Source organism: Pristis pectinata, chromosome 5, assembly GCF_009764475.1.
Source record: "Pristis pectinata isolate sPriPec2 chromosome 5, sPriPec2.1.pri, whole genome shotgun sequence".
Lineage (NCBI taxonomy): Eukaryota > Metazoa > Chordata > Chondrichthyes > Rhinopristiformes > Pristidae > Pristis > Pristis pectinata.
Window position 1 is genome coordinate 101,076,785 of NC_067409.1, and position 21,199 is coordinate 101,097,983.

Below are 21,199 nucleotides of genomic sequence, written 5' to 3' on the forward strand. Positions count from 1 at the left end.
ACATTCATTCATTTAGCAAACAAGGAAGGAATGCACAAAATAATAATCTGGTAAAGCGAATGTAGGTGTATGAAATGCCTACTTTATCGATGACATTAATGGCAACTGTGATCGACACAGTGTCACAGCAGTTAGTGCTGCTGTCTTAAAGTGATTCAGGTTCAATCCTGAAGTAGGATGCAGTTTTGTAGCATTTGTACATTCTCCGTGTCTGCATGGGTTTCCCCTGGGTGCTCCAGTTTTCTCCACATCCCAAAGTTGTACTTTTAAGTCAATTAGTTTTCGTAAACTATCTCTAGAGTAGATGGCTGGTAGGAGAATTGGGGAGAAATTATGGTCATGGGTGAGAGAATAGGTTACAAGGAAATAAGAGGGGATTGGGATCGATGAGGTTGCTCTGCTGGGAGCTGGCATAGATCCAATGGCCTGAATGGCCTTCTTCTGAGCCATAGTAATTGCAAGTAGCTGAAAGTTGACAACTTAATAGGCCAGACAAAACTTGCTGCCAAAAATGAGACACTGCTCCTCTCTTATTAAACTGGAGAGGGTACAAGATAGGTTTACAAGGACTTTGCCAGGACTGGAGAACTTGAATTCTAAGGAGAAGCTGGATAGGCTGGGACTTTTTCCCTGGAGTGTAGGAGAATGAGGGGTGACTTTGTAGAGGGGCATAGATAAGGTGAATAGCTAAAGTCTTTTCCCCAGGGCAAGTGAGTCCAAACCTAGAGGGCATAGGTTTAAGGTGAGAGAGGAAAGTTTTAAAAGGGATCCGAGGGGCAATACTTTTTCCACACAGATGGTGGAGCGTAAATGGAACAAGTTGCCAGAGGAAGTGATAGGGCATTGAAAAAGGCATCTGGACAGTTACGTGGATCGGAAGGGTTCTGTGGGATATGGGCCAAATGCAAGCAAATGGGATTAGCTCGGTTTGGCAACTCAGTTAGCAAACAGCATGAACGAGTTGGGCCAAAGAGCCTGTTTCCATGCTGTATGACTCTATGACTCTCCTTGTCTACTTGGGAAGTGCGCACCTACCTCCTGCGGATCCAGTGTCAGCAAATGATGAGTATCAACATTTTTATCATTGCCTTGGCAAGGGCATAGCTTGATGACAAACGTCATTATGCAGGGTAACCTACCTCAATCCCTATCCAGAAACAACTCAAATAAACTATGAGCACTGGCTAAGACAACTCTCTGATGTAACCAGTGTCCAACCAACTGTCAGCACCTATAATCATAAATGAATCTCACAATTAAAAAAATAGAAATAAAACTATTACAATGAAAACACTTAAAAACAAGTAAAAACATAAGGAAACCCCACTGAAGTAAATAGCCACTGCATACTCATTGTGTTCCTTTTCAAATCAATAGAATCACTGTTCCTCTCGCAGGGCTAAGTTAACAGAGGTGCAGTAGGCGGATTCTCTACTACCATAAGTTTCCACTTTACAATGGACTCTTGTTTGGAGGCAATCAGAAAAATTACTGGACAACAGCCAGCAATTTTTGGACTTCCTCAGGTCACATGGAAACCCCAAACATGGTGGCACATGCGTAGAGAAATGTTGATAGTTCTGGATGGACCTGCTGGCATTTCGCAGCAAGTTCTGGCCAATACCTGTCTGTCTGGCTGTTGATTTCTGTCAGTGCTTGCCTTTCAGTTTTGAACCACAAGGATATAGTCTTTAAAGCAGTACCATATAATTGTATGTGTATTTGACAATGAAAAGTAATGATACAAAAAGAAAAGAAAAATACCTAGCAGGTCTGTCAACATCCATGGAGTAACAATATTCTTCATCATAACCTGTGTTGTAAGAGGATTACAAACTTGTCTTTTTTCTTAAGTGATTTTGACAGCTGTTGTATTTTTTCCCCAGCGATCTTGGGTTTCTAAATTTCAGATTCACAGAATTTGTCACTCCTTTTAATTTGTTTATTCTCCAAGGTGGATTTCTTATTTGAAAACTACTTTCCTGGAGTGTGACACGGACACAAATGTAATATATGGCACTAAAGCAGGAATAAAGACCATGAAATTGTGACCTCAGAGGATCATGTGTGTCAGGGATTGATCTTCGGGTGGATCCAGAGGTAACAGTGAGGGGTACAGGTAGAGAACGTAGTACAGTAGATTGTTTGGCTCGAAAATAGAGCTTGAAGCAGTGAACTGTGTCAAGCAACTCGAGAAGGACAAAAACAGATGAACGATTTTTTCAAAACCACAAAGGAGGACAATTAGTAACTCTGATCAGAGCAGATTCGGCACTGTGGCGGTGCGAGATGGTGACTGGAGTAATCCGACTAAGAGATCCACGAAAGATGGGCACAAACTTAATGATAATAGCAGATTGAAAGACGAAGGGGAGGGGGCAGCACCTAAAGAAAGGCAAGTATTAAAGTGTCAGCTAACATGGGAGTCGGGCGCTCAGCCGTGTGGTGGGAATTCAGGAGGAGTTCAGAGAGGGGAGTCAGGAGGGAAACAGGTCAGTCTGGGGCGAGAAGTCTGGCGCGCAGGAGGTAAAATTCCAGGCAGCAGACCGGATGCTCTCAATCTTAACGGCAAAGAAGTCCACGAACTGCCTACACTTGTTACTGAAGGGGTGAAAAACAAACTACATCCAAGCCCACAAGAGGGGCTAATAACATTGTGGACTCCTTCCCCAACCACAAATGCAGATGCAGCATTTACCTGAGACGGTGGAATTGATGTTTTCGTTGACCAGTAAAATCCCCATCCTGCAGCTTCTTGGAGCTTCTGCAACTTTCGCTTTGAGGAACCCCTGGGCGCACGACTACCGCGTTAAGATGGACAACCAGCCCAACCAATCAACTCAGGTCGAGTGAAAGCGGGTGGACCAATGAAGATCTGAGATAAGATTAACAGTTCAGTGGGCCGGCTTGATTATGGAGCACGAGTTTAATCCGCAGTCAGTGTGAAAGCAGAAGGGCAGAGCAGAAGTGGTAGCAGGAGTAAACGGGGAAGGTCGGGTGTTTGGGAGTGAATGCAGGAGCCTCTTGTATAGATAATTTAGAGTAAGATGAAGCACGTTTCCTTCCCCCCCTCCCAATTTGTGAGATTTGTAAGCAATTGCGACAAATTAATAAGTATCCAAATTGAAATTGTGCTCTGTATAAATTTATAGCAGGTTTTTTTTCAGAAGGCCAGAATTGACAGATGGAAGAGTGCAACAACAGTTGTGGTAATAGGAGGGGAAACAGTTGTGGTAAGTCTTGTTTTTTTTTCTCTCAGCAAATACCAGAATTCATAAAAGGCTTTATTGAGCTAACAATTACATTCATGACCACATGGTTATGCTGTTTGGTGGTCAGAGCTTTTGAAATGTTGCAGCTGAGAAGGTTTTGGGTATTTTAAAGTCACGATGCTTCAAAACGTTCTTTTCCACAACATCTTTGTTCGGGCAACATGAACGATATTTGACTTCTTGACTTCAAAGTAAAGGTTCTTTGAAAAACAGCAGAATTGACTTTTCAACTTTGTTTTGGCCAACATCTGTCGTATTTTAATTTTGAAAAATGACGCAAGGTACTTTTGCAGAGGAATGAAGGACGTTAAATCCTGATGAGAAGCTTGCATTTTTAAAGTTCCTTTTTGTTTTGTTTCTTTTTGCATTTATGGATGCAACTAGAAAGGCCAGCACTTGTTATCTATGTCCAGTTGCCCTTGAAATGCTGGTGGCGAATCATCTTTAATTGTTGCAGTCATACTGGTGATGTTCCTCCCACAACATCATTGATAGAAACTTCGAAAATTAGAAGAAACAGCAAGCCACTTCTGTGAGCCCATCAAATCTGCTCTGCCAACTCGTACAATAATTGCTGATCTTCTGTCTTAATACTATATTCCCGCTCTGTCCCCAAATGCCTTGATGCCTTTTGTGTCTAGAAATCTAGCTGTTTCTTAAGTACATTTAATGACTTGGCCTCCACAGCCTTCTGTGATAGAGAATTCCATAGGTTTACCGCCTCTGAATGAAGAAATTTCTCCTCCTCTGTGTCATATCTTGTCCCATGTGCTCAGACTGTTATCCTGGTTCCAGATACACCCATAAGGGAAAACATCCAGCCTGTAGAATCCAGTAAGAATTTTGTATGTTTCAATGAGATCTTCTCATTTATCAAACATCCTAGTGAATACAGGCCTACTCAACTTGATCCTTCCTTGTATGATCTTAAGGATCAGTTTGGTCATCCTTTGCGGCACTCCATCTATGGCAAGTATACTTGTCCTTAGTTAAGGGGACAATCTGCATGCATTATTCTGGATGTGGCCATGTCCAGTCCCTGTATCTTTGCAATAAGACACTTGGTAATGAATTACTGGATTTAGATTTAGTGATGTTAGTTATAGTGTGTAACTTGGAGGGGAATCTGGAAGTGATTGGTAATTTTATGTGCCCTGCTGCCCTTGGTGGTAGTGGTTATGATTTGGCAAACCACTGTCAAGAGTAGTCAAGGTGACCCCTTCTTCTCTCCCTTTCTCCCCCCCCCCCCCCCCCCCCCCAATCCCCCTCATCTTCAACTCCTGGTCACCCCAGAATGTTGGGGGTTAATCCATTGAAAATGAGAAGTGGTAACATTTTGAATTGTTGGCCACATTGTCCACATTGCCTTTACATCTGGGGTGAATGTAATTTTGCCAGTTCTGAGCCCAAGCCCGGATACTGTGTAAGTCATGCTGTTTGCTTCCACTGACCAGCAGAGGGGTGGGATCCAAAGCAGTAGAGGCAGAATTCAATGGTAGTCAGGTCAGTAGACAAGATGGGCGGCAGCAGCATGGCAGTGAGCGAGGAAAGATTATTGGATTAAGTTGCATTTATTTCAAGGGAAGAGGCCTGACAAGTAAGGCGGATGAACATGTGGCATTGGATAGCTATATTAGACTGGAATATTATAGACATTACAGAAACATGGCTAAGAAAGGGACAGGACTGGCAGCTAAATGTTCCAGGGTACAGGTGGGATAGAGGTGGAGGAAAGAAAGGAGGGTGAGTTGCATTTCTGATTAAGGAGAACATTACAGCAGTAGCCTGAATTGAAATTACTGAGGGATTATCCAGTGAGCCATTATGAGTGGAGCTGAGAAATAAGAAGAGGATGGTCACCTTGTTGGGATTGTACTATTGACCCCCTAATAGTCAAAGGGAATTATAGGAATAAATATGTTGGGAGATCGCGGAAAGTTGCAAGAATAATAGGGTTGTCATAGTATGGGATTTTAACTTTCCTAACCTAGACAAGGACTGCCATAGTGCTAAGGGCTTAGATGGGGTGGAATTTGTTAAGTGTATTCAGGAAAACTTCCTTGGACAATATGTAGAAGGCCCGACTGGGGAGAGGGCAGAGCTTGAAATACCCTTGGGAAATGGGGCAGGACAACTGATGTGTCAGTGGGAAAGCACGCTGGGACAAGTGACCATAGTTTTAACTTGGTTATGGAAAGAGACAGATCTGGTTCATAAGTTAAAGTTCTCAATTGGGGCAAGGCAAATTCTGATGGTATTAGACAGGAAGTTGCAAAAGTTGATTGGAATAGGTTTTTGTGGGCAGAGGGCCATCTGACAAGTGGGAGGCTTTTAAAAGTGAGACATCAAGAGTTCTAGGTGTGCATGTTTCTGTTAGAATGAAGAGCAAGGCTGGCAACCCTGGATGACAAGGGATATTGAGGCTCTGGTCAGGAAAAAGAAAGGGGGCAAGCGTTGGGTACAGGCAGCTGGGGTTGGGTGATTCCCTGGAGGAGAATAAGGGATGCAGGAATATACTCAGGAAGGAAGTCAGAAGGGCAAAAAGAGGGCATGAGATAATTAAGGAGAATCCAGAGAGATCTTGCGTATATTAAGGGAAAAAGAATAACTTGAGAGAGAACAGGGCCCCTCAAAGACCAAAGCTGGCATCTTTGTGTGGAGCCACAGGAGATGGGTGAGGTCCTCAATGAATATTTCTCCTCTATTTTTACCATGGAGAAAGACATGAAGACTTCAGACCTTGAGATAGTTAATAGCGATGTCTTGGGGGTAGTCGACATTACAGCAGAGGAGGTGCTGGATGTCTTAAAATGTATGAAGGTAGATAAATCTCCAGGGCCTGATCAGGTATATACAAGAACACTGAGAAACTAGAGAAGAAATTGCGGGAGCCCTGGCTGAGAGATGTGCATCATCGTTAGAGGTGGGTGAAGTGCCAGCAGTTTGGAGGGTAGCTAATGTTGTGCCTTTATTTAAGCAGAGCTGCAAAGAAAAAGCTGGGAACTATAGACCAGTAAGCCTAACATCTGTGGTAGGCAAGTTACCAGAGGGGATTCTGAGGGATAAGGTGTACCTGCATTTGGAAAGACAGTGGTTGATTAGGGATAGTCGGTGTGGCTTAGTCCGTGGGAGATCATGTCTCGTGAATTTGTTTGAGTTTTTTGAGGAAGTAACCAAGAAGGTGGTTGAGGGTAGAGCAGTAGACATAGTTTATATGGACTTCAGTAACGTAGTTTATAAGGACTATCGTGCAGTCCTGCATGGTAGGTTGCTATGGAAAGTTAAATTGAATGGGATCCAGGGAGAATTAGCTAATTGGATACACAATTTACTTGACGGCAGCAAGCAGAGAGTGATGGTGTAAGGTTATCTTTTTTGGATTGAAGACCTGTGACTAGTGGTGTTCCCAGGACTCAGTGCTAGGCTGATTGCTATTTGTCATCCTTATCAATGATTTGGAGGAGAATGTGCAAGATGTGGTTAGTAAGTTTGCAGATGACACTAAAATCGGTGGTGTCATTGACAGTGAAGATAGTTATCGGGATTTTCAGAGGGATCTTGATCAGCTGGGTAAATGGGCCAAGGAATGGCAAATGGAGTTTAATTCAGGTAAGTGTGAGGTATTGTATTTTGGGAAGAGACATGAGGGTAGGGCTTTGACTGTGAATGGTCCTCGTAGAACCTAGGAGTACAAGTATGTAGTTCCCTGAAAGTGGTGTTGCAGGTAGATGGGGTAGTGAAGAAGGCTTTTGGCGCACTGGCCTTCAGTCAGGGAATTGAGTGTAGAAGTTGGGATATTATGTTGCAGTTGTACAAGATGCTGGTGAGACAGCTGTTGGAGTATTGCGTACAGTTTTGGTCACCCTGTTATCGGAATATCATTAAACTGGAAAGAGTGCAGAGAAGATTTACAAGGATGTTGCCAGAACTTGAGGGACTGAGTTATGGAGGAAGGTCAGGTCTTTATTCATTGGACCATAGGAGAATGAGGGGTGATCTTATGGAGGTATATAAAATCATGAGGGGCAGAGATAAGGTCAATGCACAGTCTTTTTCCCAGGGTTGGGGAATCAAGAACTAGAGGGCACAGGTTTAAGGTGAGAGGGGAGAGATCTAATGGGAACCTGAGGGGCAACTTTTTCACGCAGGGGGTGAGCAGTGTATGGAATGAGCTGCCAGAGGAAGTGGTTGAGGCAGGTACATTAACAATATTCAGAAGGCACTTGGTTAGGTACGTGGATAGGAAAGGTTTGGAGAGATATGGGCCAACTGGGATTAGTTTAGATGGGAATTTTGGTCAGCATGGACCAGTTGGGCTGAAGGTCCTGTTTCCATGCTGTGCGACTCCATGACTGTGAAATGATGAAGAGAACCGACTACAGTACAATTACTGGCAAGCATCCCCAGTATGATGGAGGAAAGGGAAATGCTGAAGGAGCTGAAATGGTTGGACCCAGAACACTACCCCATTGGAACACTTGCTCCAATGCTTGGGGCTGAAATGATGAACTCTTAATTTATTCAAAGTGGACAAAAGTAGAGCAGGAATAAATGACTTATTTATTGTTGTTGGGTTGTTATTAATATGTTGGTGCGAGGATAGTGCTGGAGCCTGGCTATTTGGTCTAATGACTTGATGAAGATACAGGATGTAATGCATCTAAACTTGTTAACAACAGAAAGCTTGGTAGGGAAATAAGTTGCAAAGACGCTGCAGTATGCAACAGGGTCTGAACAGCCCAAGTGAATGGGCAAGGAGATGGGAATGGAGTATAATGTGAGTTAATGATTTTGCTAAGAGGAAAAAAAATCATTAAAAGTTGTTCATTTGTGTCCTTGTACAATGAAATTAGTTATTATTCAGGTACAGCAAGTAATTAGGAAGCCAGATGAAAAGTTAATTATTGCAAAAAAAAGGTAGGAGTTCAAGTGAAAAGTCTCTGCTGAGATTACAGTCCATGAATTGTCTGCAGTACTTCAGCTGGCTCCAAATCAAAGGAAGGATATATATGCCAGAATTTTATGAAACAGGATGATGATTGTTTGAAAAGGGTGATAAAGAATCGTTTCCAGAGGGCCAGCTGCTGTAGATGTTGGCATAGACTGGACAAGTGGGTAGATGATTGCCTGTGAGCTGAACAAGATCCTAATCATTTTTTTCCTTGCACCATACTCTGATTATAGAACTACTTTATTAAATGACAGTTGAAGAGTACATTTATTGCATGAATATAAGATGAGATAAAGCTACAGCCTATAATACACTCCCAGTATAATGAAAACAAAGAACAAAGCCATCTCACAATAGTAAACCAAATAAATATTTTCCTTGATTATTTGCACTATGTAATGACTAATTTTACTAATCTGCTCTTGTATAAGGAAGTTGTGTCCTCAGAGGGTTTTTTTTAAGTCAGAGCCAATTTTACAAAAGTGTGTAAAACTGAATTCAATCAATGATCACTTTTCTTGAACTATATGTTCAGGAGAGCACAACCAAAATGGTCTTAAAAAATTTCCTGATTATTTTTTGATTAGCACAAGGAAATGGAAAATATTCATAACTAATTTTGTTCTTCAGATGGAGAGTTCTATTGTGGAATTTCTGCCACAGAATGTTATGAAAATATGCGGATAAAACTCCTACTGTGCTAAATTGATCAATGAAGTGATTAAATTTATTGAACTCTTCCGAGCTGAGCATGAATAATTATTGGGTAATAATTGATAATATAGTGTCAGCTAATTTAAACCCAATTCATCCTAGAAGTATATGCATTCCAGCTGCATCTTTTACCTAGAAATGAGGAAAATATTAATACTACGACATTAAAATGTGCGCTCAGGTCCACACCTGCTTACTTGCTGCCTTTGCCAGCTGACTCACCCTGAAAATGTTTATTCTTTTGTCGTTCTAGTTAAGTAGGTGGATCTTACCAGAGCATCTCTAATTATTTTTGCTAAGCTTGTGACAGTTCAGCATCTTGACTGGATTTGTTTTGAGCCAATAACATGTTCAAACTAAGTTTCCCTGTCTGAAGCATGGCAGTTCACACATCTTAGTTGATTCTAACCCCGTACTGTCAATCCTATAAATTTGACAAAATCCTGAGGTAGTGCTGGCAGAAATTCCATAATATAACTTTCTCCATATCCTGAGAACAAATAAAAAGAACAATTATGAAAACTTGACTTGCTATTTATATTTAACCAAAATAAAATTGGGAAAATTTTAAGGACTTTTTCTAATTGCTTTTTATGAATTGAGTGTAAACATTGTAAATGAAATAATAAATCTTGTTTTCCACCCACAGGACAAATTGAATTAGAAATAACAAAATGAAGAACATATTTCAGTAGTTTTACTCCAATGTGTTGAAACAGTGCATGTCACTTTAAATATTCTCTAGTATGCCCATATGCAATTCTCAAATGTTCCATCAATTGCTAATGTATTGTAATTCAATCTGCCAATATAATCAATCTTGGTTTTGCAAATTGTACTGCATTAATAAGAATTTAAGTGTAGTTGGGATGTGAGTTAAGAGTGGAAATAATGTGGGTAAAGTGATTTGTTCTTGTGGAAGATAAATTCCAATGTGAACTGATTGGGCTGAAAAGGCTAATTTCCATGTAATCAATATAAAATTCAACAGTGACAGATGTAGATGTTAAAATTGTGATACAATTCACAGAATTCATTGTTTCAGTACCAACATAACCACAGCTACCTTTTAAGTCATAAGTCCAACTGGTGACACCAGGAAGGGGACATTTTCTTTTTGATGTATTGGAGCCATCATAGGGATAGTGTGGGGATTGACAATTTCACTTCCACCAAATAGGCTTCCATATTCAATTTGCTGTCCTTCACCTTTTCCAGCATCTTCAATGTAATGACACTGCTTTTTCTCGTTGAGAAAAAGATTCTCTCCCTTTCCCCCCTTTTAGCATTCCAAAGGACCCTTTCTCTTGCAACACTTTGGTCACTGCTCAGTCCCCCATCCCTTGACACCTTGTCTTGCAAATAAAGATGTGCAGCATCCTGTTACTTCCTCCATTACCAACATCCAGGATGTCAAATACTGCTTTCAGAGGGGGTAGAAATTTCCTTGTACAGTTTGTATCTGGTTTTTGCTGATTTGAAACTACAGGGTGAATGAGCAAACTGACCCCTGCATGGTGGCACAGGGGTTGATTATAGCTGGAGGAGTGAAAAGGAATGTTGCGATGTCAGGGAAAAGTACAGTTAGGAGGGTAGATATTGTTCTCTGCAGCTGCAAACATGATTCAAAGACTGAATTACTTGCCTGGTGTAGGTTTAAGGAGCTCTCCTTTTGACTGCAGAGGAACTTGAGTAGGAAGGGATAGATCCAATTATTATGGTTCATGCAGGAAGCATTAGCATTGATGAGACAGAGGAGGATGTTCTGAAGGAACATGAGCAGCAAGTATCCGAATTAAAAATCAATCTCTGGATTGTTACCTGAACCACATGCAAATTGGGAAAGGATAAATAAGATGAGAAAATATGTGCAAGGCTTAAAGATTGGTGTGGCAGTAATACATTTCAATTATGGGGCACTGGCACCAGTAATGGGGAAAGAGGGAGCAGTTCTGTTGGGAGACAATTCACTTGAATGGGACTGTGACCAGCAAATTGAATGAGTACTTAGGGTAGTAGGTAAGGCTCTAACTTAATGGTGGCAGGAAGAGGGGTGCGGAAGGCGGAATGGATTATGGTGATGGGAAATTTAGAAAGTTAAAAGACAAATTAATAGTATATGGTAGCAAAATGGATGATGATTTACTTTTGCATGTCGACAGAACAGTACACACAAGCTTAAAAGCATATCTCAAATTAAGTTTAATAGCAAGGAAAAAATGTTACAAAGATAAAATTGGTAAAACATTAGCATGAATTGTATATAGGCCCCAAATAACAATGGTTATGTAGGTCTTAATATAAATTAGGAAATTGGAGCTGCACATAATAATAGTAATACACTAATCATGTGGAGCTTAAACTTCATATAGACAGGGCAGATCAAATTAGCAGGAATAACATGGATGAATTCATGGAGAGTATAAAGTATATATTCTGGATCAATATGTTGAGGAAACAATGAGGAAACTGGTGATTTAACATTTTTGGATTATGTAATTAGCAAGTGTTCATTGATAACCCAGTAGTTTAGGAGCCTCAGGGGAACAGTGTTCATAGTAATAGGAATTATTTCAGTCTGAATAAAACCGCAAAGGCATGAGCTGGTTGTAGCAGATTGGAAAAACCATGTTAAATTGATGTAACAGTAAATAAGCAATGGATAATTTGTAAACTATGTATTAAAGAAATCAGCAGGAAAAGTTGTTCAGCTGTGAGTCTTTAAATTAGATGGTATGAGATTCAAAGAACATAGAACATTACAGCACAGTACAGGCCCTTTGGCCCACAATGTTGTGCCAACATTTTATCCTGCTCTAAGGTCTTAAAAACCTGACCCTCCCACATAGCCCTCCATTTTTCTCAGTCATATGCCTATCTAAGAGTCTCTTAAATGTCCCTAATGTATCTGCCTCCACCACCTCCGCCAGCAGTGTGTTCCACACATCCACCACTCAGTGTATATTTAAAAAAAACCTCTGACATCCCCCTTGTACCTTCCTCCAATCACTTTAAAATTATGCCTGCTTGTGTTAGCCATTTTTGCTCTGGGAAAATGTTTCTGACAGTCTACTCGATCTATGCCTCTTATCATCTTGTACACCTATCAAGTCACCTCTTATCCTTCTTCGCTCAAACTATCCTTATAAGACATGTTCTCCAATCCAAGTAGCATCCTGATAAATCTCCTCTGCACCCTCTCTAAAGCTTCTACTTCCTGCCTATAATGAGGCAACCAGAACTGAACACAATACTCCAAGTGTGGTCTGACCAGAGTTTTACACAGCTGCAACATTTCCTTGTGGCTCTTGAACTTAATACCCTGAGTAATGAAGGCCAACACACCATTTCTGAACAACCCTATCGACCTGTGCAACAACCTTGAGGGATCTGTGGATGTGGACCCCAAGATCCCTCTGTTCCTCCACACTGCTAAGAGTCCTGCCATTAACCTTGTATTCTGCCTTCAAATTCTATCTTCCAAAGTGTATCACTTCACACTTTTCTGGGTTGAGCTTCATCTGCCACTTCTCAGCCCAGCTCTGCATCCTATCAATGTCTTGTAACCTACAGCAACCTTCTACACTACACCACCAACCTTTGTGTCATCTGCAAACTTACTGACCCACCCTACCACATCCTCATCCAAGTCATCTATAAAAATCACAGAGCAGGGTCCCAGAACAGATCCCTGCAGAACACCACTGGTCACTGACCTCCAGGCAGAATACGCCCCATCTACCGCCACCCTCTGTATTCTATGGGCGAGCCAATTCTGAATCCACACAGCCAAGTTTCCCTGGATCTCATGCCTCCTGACTTTCTGAACGAGCCTTCCATGAGGAATCTTATCAAATGCTTTACTAAAATCCATGTACACCACATCCACTGCTCTACCTTCATCAATGTGCTTTGTCACATCCTCAAAGAATTCAATCAGACTTGTGAGGCACAACCTGCCCCTCAAAACCATGCTGACTGTCCCTAATCAGCCTATGCTTGTCCAAATGCCCATAAATCCTTTCTCTAAGAATCTTCTCCAGTAATTTGCCCACCATTGAAGTAAGACTCACTGGGCTGTAAATCCCAGGGTTATCCATACTCCCTTCCTGGAACAAAGGAAAAACATTTGTCACCCTCCAATCATCTGGCACTACTCCTGTGGCCACTGAGTACGCAAAGATCATTGCCAAAGGTGCAGCAATCTGTTCCCTCACTTCCCATAATAACCTTGGATATATTCCGCTGGCCCCAGTGATTTTATCTATCGTAATATTTTTCAAAAGTTCCAGCACATCCTCTTTCCTGACGTTGACATGCCCTAGCATATTAGCCTGTTGTATGCCATCCTCACAAACCTAAAGGTCTCTCTCACTGGTGAATACTGAAGCAAAGAATTCATTAATGACCTCCCCTACCTCTTCTGACTCCAGGCGCGTGCTTCCTCTTTTATCCCTGATCAGTCCTACCCTCACTCTAGTCATCCTCCTATTCTTTATGCATGTAGAACCCCTTGGGATTTTCCTTAATCCTACTCGCTACGGCCTTCTCATTCCCCCTGCTAGCTCTCTAAGTCCATTCTAAATTTCCCTCCTGGCTACCTTGTAACTCTCCAGAGCCCTATCTGATCCTTGCTGTCTAAACCTCAGATAAGCTTCTTTCTTCCTCTTGATAAGATATTCTTGTCAACCATGGTTCCTTCACTCATTGGGACAAACCTATCCAGAAGCCCATGCAAGTACTTCCTGAACAACCTCCATTTCTGTTGTGCACGTCCCCAAGAATATCTGTTCCCAATTTATGCTCCCAAGTTCCTGCCTAATAGCATCATAATTCCCCCTTCCCCAATTAAACACTTTCCAATATCATCTGCTCCTATTCCTCTCCAAGGCTATGGTAAAGGTCAAGGAGTTATGGTCACTGTCTCCAAGATGCTCTCCCACCGAGAGATCTGAAACCTGATCAGGCTCATTGCCTAGTACCAGGTCCAGTATGGCCTCTCCTCTAGTTGGTCTGTCCACACACTGGGTCAGGAATCCTTCCTGAAAATACCTCTCAAACTCTGCCCCATCTATCTCCTTTACACTAAGGAGGTGCCAATCAGTATTAGGGAAGTTGAAATCACCCATGACAACCACCCTGTTATTTTTGCACCTCTCCAAAATCTGCCTCCTGATCTGCTCCTCAGTATCTCTGTTGCTATTGAGGTGGTCTGTAGAATACTCCCAATAGAGAGATCGCTCCCTTCCTGTTTCTGACTTCTACCCACACTGACTCAATAGATGATTCGTCCAGGATGTCCTCCCTTTCTACAGCTGTGATACTGTCCCTGATCAGCAAAGCCACCCCCCCACCTCTTTTACCTCCGTCCCTGTCCCTTTTGAAATATCTAAACCCTGGAATATCCAGCAGCCATTCCTGCCCTTGTGATAGCCAAGTCTCTGTAATGGTCACAACGTCATAGCTCCGTGTACTTACCCACGCTCTAAGTTCATCACCCTTGTTCCTGATATTTCTCGCATTAAAGTAGACACACTTCAGCCCATCCAACTGACTGCAATTTTGCCCTTTCAACTGCCTATCCTTTCTCAGTCTTTCTACACATGGCATCCACGTGTACACTAAATGCACCAACCTCTAACCTATCACTTAGGTTCCCATCCTTTTGCCAAATTAGTTTGAACCCTCTCCAATGGCTCAAGCAAACATGCCTACAAGAATATTGGTCCCCCTCAGGTGTAACCCGTCCCTTTTGTACAGGTCATACCTTCCCCAGAAGAGATCCCAATGATCAACAAATCTGAAACCCTTCCTCCTGCACCAACTCCTCAGCCACACATTCATCTGCCAAATCAACCTATTCTTACCCTCACCGGCACAAGGCACAGGCAGCAATCCAGAGATTACTGCTCTTGAAGTCCTGCTTCTCAACTTCCTACCTAACTCCCTATATTCCCTCTTCAGGACCTCATCTCCTTTCCTACCAATGTCATTGGTACCAATATGTACCATGACTTCTGGCTGTTTGACCTCCCCCTGCAGAATGCTGTGGACCTGATCCGAGATGTCCCTGACCCTGGCACCTGTGAGGCAACATACCATCTGGGAGTGTCTTTCATGTCCACAGAATCTCCTGTCTGCCCCCCCCCCCCCTTACTATTGAATCCCCTATCATTACCACTCTCCTCTTCTCCCCTCTTCCCTTCTGCACCACACAACCAAGCTCAGTGCCAGAGACCTGGTCACTCCAGCTTTCCCCTGGTAGGTCTCCCAGAACTCCCACATCTCACAAGATGAACACACCACTGACCCTGGAGCCATTCTAACTACTCTGGCCTGGCATTAAAAGAAAAATCAAAGAAAGAAATAAACCTACCACACACTTGCCTTAGCCTCCTCTCGAGCCAAGGCCTCAAGTGCTTTACTCTAACCCTGGCCCACTCCAACAATGCTCCACACCTTCCTTTTACTCGCTGCTGTTAATTAGCCAATCAACTGTAAACAATTTGCACGTGTGCCTCCTTTAGACTCTTGCAAGTTGAAATTCACAAGCACATGCACAGTGGGTTTATAAGTTGCCAAAAGACGCTGCATGCCATTAGAATTGAAAATATTTTAAAATTTAGCAAAGTAAGACCAAGGAGTTGATAAAGAGAAGGAAGGCAGAATGAGAGTTAGCAAGCAAGAAAGATAAAAACCAGACAGAAAGAGCTCCTATTGATGAGTGAAAAGGAAACATTAAACCAGATCCAGTAAATTGAAAAGAGGATATAGAAATGGTAGAAAAATTAAACAAATGTTTTCTATCTTCACTGAAAAAGACACACATCCCAAAAATAATGATGGACGACAGGTCAAGAATGAATAAGGACCACAAAGGAATTAGCATTACTCAAAAACTAGTAATGCAGAAATTAATAGAACTCTGAATTGATTACTCTCTAGGATCTGATCACCTAGAGTTGTGAAGGCAGTGGAGAATACCCTGGCTGTCATTTTCCAAAATACTGTGGATTCTAGAAGAGCTTCCACTGATTAGAAGGTAGCTTACACAAACCAGCTATTTAAAAACGGAGGGAACTGAGAAAACCCAGGAAGTATACACAAGTTGGGTTTGCATCAGTGGCAGGAAAATGCTGGAACCTATTCTTAAGGTGGTGGTAACAGGGCATTTAAACATCCAATAGTCTTGAAAATCAGCCACTCTAGCAATACCAAAGTCCCAAGCAGGCTGGATTATTGGAGGTTTATGTGACCAATACAACAGTTGTTGTGTATGATTAAGGGAAGGGTTTGTGGAGTTGAGGAACACAGCTAAATGAACAGAAAATTGGCTAAAATCCTAGAAGTCAGTAAAGGGTAGTTACTTAGGTTGGAGAAAAGCACTGCTGTGTGGAAAATGGGTCTCTGCCTGAATAGCGGGTGGCTAATATATATATTAAAAAAAGGGCCTCCAGCTGTTTCTTAAAAACAAACTCGTGTTAAACCATTGTGATACAAATCCAAGGAACAAAATTTAAGCAGAAAACGAGATGAAATCCTGGATTTTATGGGAGGTGAACAAGCACTACTGCACTAAGGGCTGGTGTAACTAAGGAAGCTATTGTGTTGACTATGATGGCAGAGTTGTTGGAAAGGAAGAAATTGCAAATTGCAGGCATGATAGAGACAAAGCGGCAGGAAAACTATGTAAATGAAGGACTTTTATATATAGAACACTGTCATAATGAAGAAATTCAATTGGATCATCCTGTGCACAACTGAAGGAGAGACTTCTGGAGGCTGAGGGGAAGAGGCGTTGGTCAAACCACATTTAGAGTATTATGACCAATTTTGGGCCCCACATCCAAGGAAGGATGTGTTGGAGATGGTCCAGAGGAGGTTTATGAGAATGATCCTGGGGGTGAAAGGGTTAACATGAGGAGTGTTTGATGGCTATTGGCCTGTACTCACTGGAGTTTAGAAGGGTGAGGGGGTGAATCTCATTGAAATCTACCGAATATTAAAAGGGCTGGATAGAGTGGATGTGGAGAAGATGTTTCCAGTAGTGGGAGAGACTAGTAAACACTATGCTGAATTAAACATATCTCTTCTGCCTGTACATGATCCATATCTCTCCATATCTGCATATTCATGTCTAACAGCCTCTTAAATGCCACTATTGTTTCTGCTTTCACCACTACCCTGGCAGCCCATTCCAGGTACCTACCACTCTGTTTTTAAAAAAAGAACTTGGCCCACACATTTCCTTTAAACTTTCCTCCTCTCACCTTAAATGCAAGCCCTCCAGTACTTTACATTTTACCCTGGGGAAAAGATTTTGACTGTCTACCTTATGCCTCTCAATTTTATCTATCAGGTTTCCCCTCAACCTCTGACACTTCAGAGAAAACAACCTAAGTTGGTCAGCCTCCTTCTAGCTTAACCTTCTAATTCAGGCAGCATCCTGGTAAACTTCTTCTGAACCCTCCCCAAAGCCTCCACACCCTTCCTATAATGGGATGACCAGAATTGAACGCAGTACTCCAGGTGCAGCCTCACAGTTTTATATAGATGCGATATGACTACCTTACTCTTATACTCAGTGCCCCGACCAATGAAGACAAGCATGCCATATGCCGCCTTTACTACCCTATCTACTCGTGCGAACACTTTCAGGGACTTATGGACTTGGACCCCAGGATCCCTCTGTACATCAGTGCTGTTAAAGGGTCCTGCCATTAATTGTATACTTTCCTCCTTACATTTGACCTCCCAAAGTGCAACACCTCACACTTGCTCGGATTAAACTTCACCTGCCAATTCACTGCCCACGTCTGTAACTGATCTATATTCTGCTGTATCCTATGAGAGTCCTCTACACTGTTCATAGCTCCACCAATCTTTGTGTTGTCCGCAAACTTACTAACCCACCCATCTACATTTTCATCCAAATCGTTTGTATTCCTCAGAGGCCCCAGCACTGATCCCTGCAGAACACTGCTGGTCAAGGACCTCCAGCCAGAATAACACCCTTCCACCACTACCCTGTGTCTTCTATGGGCAAGCCAAATCTGAATCCAAATTACCAAATCTCTATGGATCCCATGCATCTTAATCTTCTGGATCAGCCTACTACGAGGGACCTTGTCTACATGAATTTTAGTAAGGCATTTGACAACATCCGCTGCCCCACCCTCAATCAATCACCTTTGTCATCCCCTCAAAAAAAACACTCAATCAGGGCTGTTAGACATGGCCTGCCCTGCACAAAGCCATGCTGACTGTCCTTAATCAGGCCATGCTTTTCTAAATGCACATAACTCTTATCCCTAAATCTTCAATAGCTTCCCTACCACAGACATTTGACTAAACAAACTATAATTTCCTGGATTATCCCCATTTACCTTCTTGAACAAAGGAACACATTGGTTACTCTCCAGTCCTTCAGGACTCCACCTGTTGCTATTGAGAATACAAAGATCTTTGTCAAGGCCCCAGCAATCTCCTCTCCTGCCTCTTTCAATAACCTGGGATTTATCCCATCAGGCCTTGGGGATTTATCAACCTTGATATTCTTCAAAAGACCCAGTACCACCACCTTCCTGATCTCAAAATGCCCTCACACTAAGCATGCCTCACACTGCTCTCTCTATCCTCCACATCCTTCTTGTTGAATACTGATGCAAAGTACTCATTTAGTACCTTGCCCACACCCTCTGACTCCAAGCACAAATTCCCTCCCTTATCCTTGAGTGGTCCTACCCTCTTCTTAATTATCCTCTCATTTTTAATGCAAGTGTAACATGCCTTGGGATTCTCTTTAATCCTACTTGCCAAGGACATTTCATGGCCCCTTTTGGCTTTCCTAATCTCCAACTTGAGCTCTTTCCTGCTATCTTTGTGTTCCTCAAGGGCCCTGTCTGGTATTAGCTTCCTAAACTTTGCATGTGTTTCTTTTTTTCTTTTTGATTAAATTTATGACCTCTCTCATCATCCAAAGTTCCCTTACCTTGCAATCTTTGTCCTTCCTCCATACTGGAACATGCCAGTCCTGAGCTCTGATCAGCAAACAACTCCCATGTCAGATGTGGACTTGCCTGATGATGATTGCTCCCAATTAACTTCCTCTAGCCCCTGTCTAATAATGTCATAATAGCCTTCCCCCAATTTAGTACTTTTCTGCAGAGTCCAGACTTGGCCTTATTCATAACTTAATTTAAGGAGTTAGTGTACATGTGGATGCAGTGTGTAGAAAGACTGAGGAAGGATAGGCAGTTGAAAGGACAAAATTTCAGTCAACTGGATGGGCTGAAGTGTGTCTATTTTAATGCGAGAAATATCAGGAACAAGGGTGATGAACTTAGAGCGTGGGTAAGTACACGGAGCTATGACGTTGTGACCATTACAGAGACTTGGCTGTCACAAGGGCAGGGTATCAATATGGACTATGACCTCTGACTGACCCCTTCCCAGAATGTCCTATACCTGCTCAGAGACTCCCCCCACCCTGGCACCAGAGAGGCAACACACCATCCTGGGGTCTTGCTCACAGCCATAGAAACGCCCATATATGTCATTAACTATCAAGTCTTCTATTACTATGACTCTACCTGGCTTCATCCTTCCCTGCTGAGCCTTCGAGCCAGTCACAGTGCCACTGACCTGGCAGCAGTAGCTGCTGCTGCTACCCTCTGAAAGGCCAACCCCCCCTTTCACCACCACCCCTCCACCGATCTCTGATCTCCCACATCCTGCAGGAGGAGCATGCCACTGCCCTGCCATCCCAACTACACTCGGCCTACAGATCAAGGATGGATAAGACCTTGCCTGTTCTTACCTCTGCTTTGCCTCCTCGCCAAAGCCTCAGCACTTGCCCTCAAACACAGCCACTCCCAAAAATAGCTGCTGCACTAGTGGTTGCCTTTTTATTCACTGGTATGCCCCACAGTTAGCCAATGGAGAACAACTAATCAAATGTAGGGAGGCCAGTTGGAAAAGCTGATCAAGTGATGCAAACTGCAGCAGACAATGAAGTAGGAATTTCTGAAGAGACCTCAGTGAGCATATTGGGCAAACAATCTGGATCCACGAATGGATCCATGAGAGGCGGATTTGGTGATCTCAGTCCAGAGCAGGAGAGGTAGCTGACTATAAACAAATTCATCTGAGGAATAAGAGTGGATTATAGTGAGGAAATAGTAATGGAAGGAGTTAAGAAGATTTAATGAAGATTCCACACAATGAGTTGACTTGCTGTTTGGACGGGCATGAGGAAGAAAAAGGGTAAAAAGCAAAGTTGCTCAAAGATCAGTGTGAGAACTTTAGTTATTCATCATTTATCTTTGATTAATTGGACTTGGGAACAAGGAACACAGTATCCAGATTTGGGTTGTTAAAATTGGGAAGTGAAGGATGATGGTGTTGTCAGTATAAGTAACATATGGAACATAGTACAAGAAGACATTAGCAATGGTGCAGACTGGGCAGCTAAGTGGCAAAGTTGCTTTAATGTCCCAACACAGACCAATCAAAAAGACACAATTTAGTGAGCATATCCATCTTTTGGAAGCAGTCATTTTAAAGTGTGACAGTTTGAATGATGGCATGAAAATATAATGGGGATGGATAATGCTGTATCATTGTGACATCCAAAAGATCTGTGGGTCAAGTTTGCACTACAAATCTCTTGACCTGGCTTACTCATGGGAATTACAAAAAGGGAGGCTGGCATATTCTACCATATACAAAATCCATGTGCATTAGAGCAGGATTTCCTTCTGTGATCATCTGCCACTGCAACAGAAGTGAGTTGTGAAGAGAAATATGGGGGTGTGGAGCTGGTGGTTGTCAAGATTTTTGGGGCAGATGGTCAAGATCAGATCATTGAGATGTGATGCATTGGCTAAGGATCTCAGCAGTGTACAGCTTGTCAGTTGGGGGGTGGAATGGGGGCAGTGATTACCTGTGATCAGTAATGATGCAAAATTTAAGGAGGCACCTATTTCTCTGGCAATGGACCTTTAACTAACAGTACTGCAGGCCTCCAGTAAACATTTGTTTTGGTGTTCTCATGTGTACGTGGTGGAACTTTGCACAATTAACTTCATGCCCATCTGTTCCTACCTGAAAATGGCTCTTCAAGCCTGGAGGTTTGAACATCTCTGCTAAATAACACCATGGTACAACTTTTAAAGCATTTATCTGTTGATACAAATAAATCTGTGGATTCTCAAAATGCAATTTCTATTTAGATCATTGTCTCCAAAAACCCATGAAAAGT

General features: G+C 42.4%; 1 protein-coding gene and 1 long non-coding RNA gene across 3 annotated transcripts in view; one reads left to right on the plus strand and one right to left on the minus strand.

Moving 5' to 3' along the window:
- LOC127570323 (inactive ubiquitin thioesterase OTULINL-like) overlaps window positions 1-2,800 on the minus strand; it is a 33,605-nt gene extending 30,805 nt beyond the window's left edge. Inside the window, exon 1 of the mRNA XM_052015769.1 lies at window positions 2,699-2,800. Coding sequence (XP_051871729.1) covers window positions 2,699-2,744 — 46 coding nt within the window. The 5' untranslated portion in view covers window positions 2,745-2,800. The remainder of the gene's footprint in view (window positions 1-2,698) is intronic.
- Window positions 2,801-2,961: 161 nt separating this feature from the next.
- The window catches only part of LOC127570325 (uncharacterized), a 36,139-nt gene continuing 17,901 nt past the window's right edge, over window positions 2,962-21,199 (plus strand). The window contains exons 1-2 of one of the 2 annotated variants that reach the window (XR_007956340.1): window positions 2,962-3,042; window positions 3,156-3,233. This is a non-coding gene — a long non-coding RNA (uncharacterized LOC127570325). The remainder of the gene's footprint in view (window positions 3,043-3,155; window positions 3,234-21,199) is intronic. The other variant, XR_007956341.1, reaches the window with a different exon arrangement.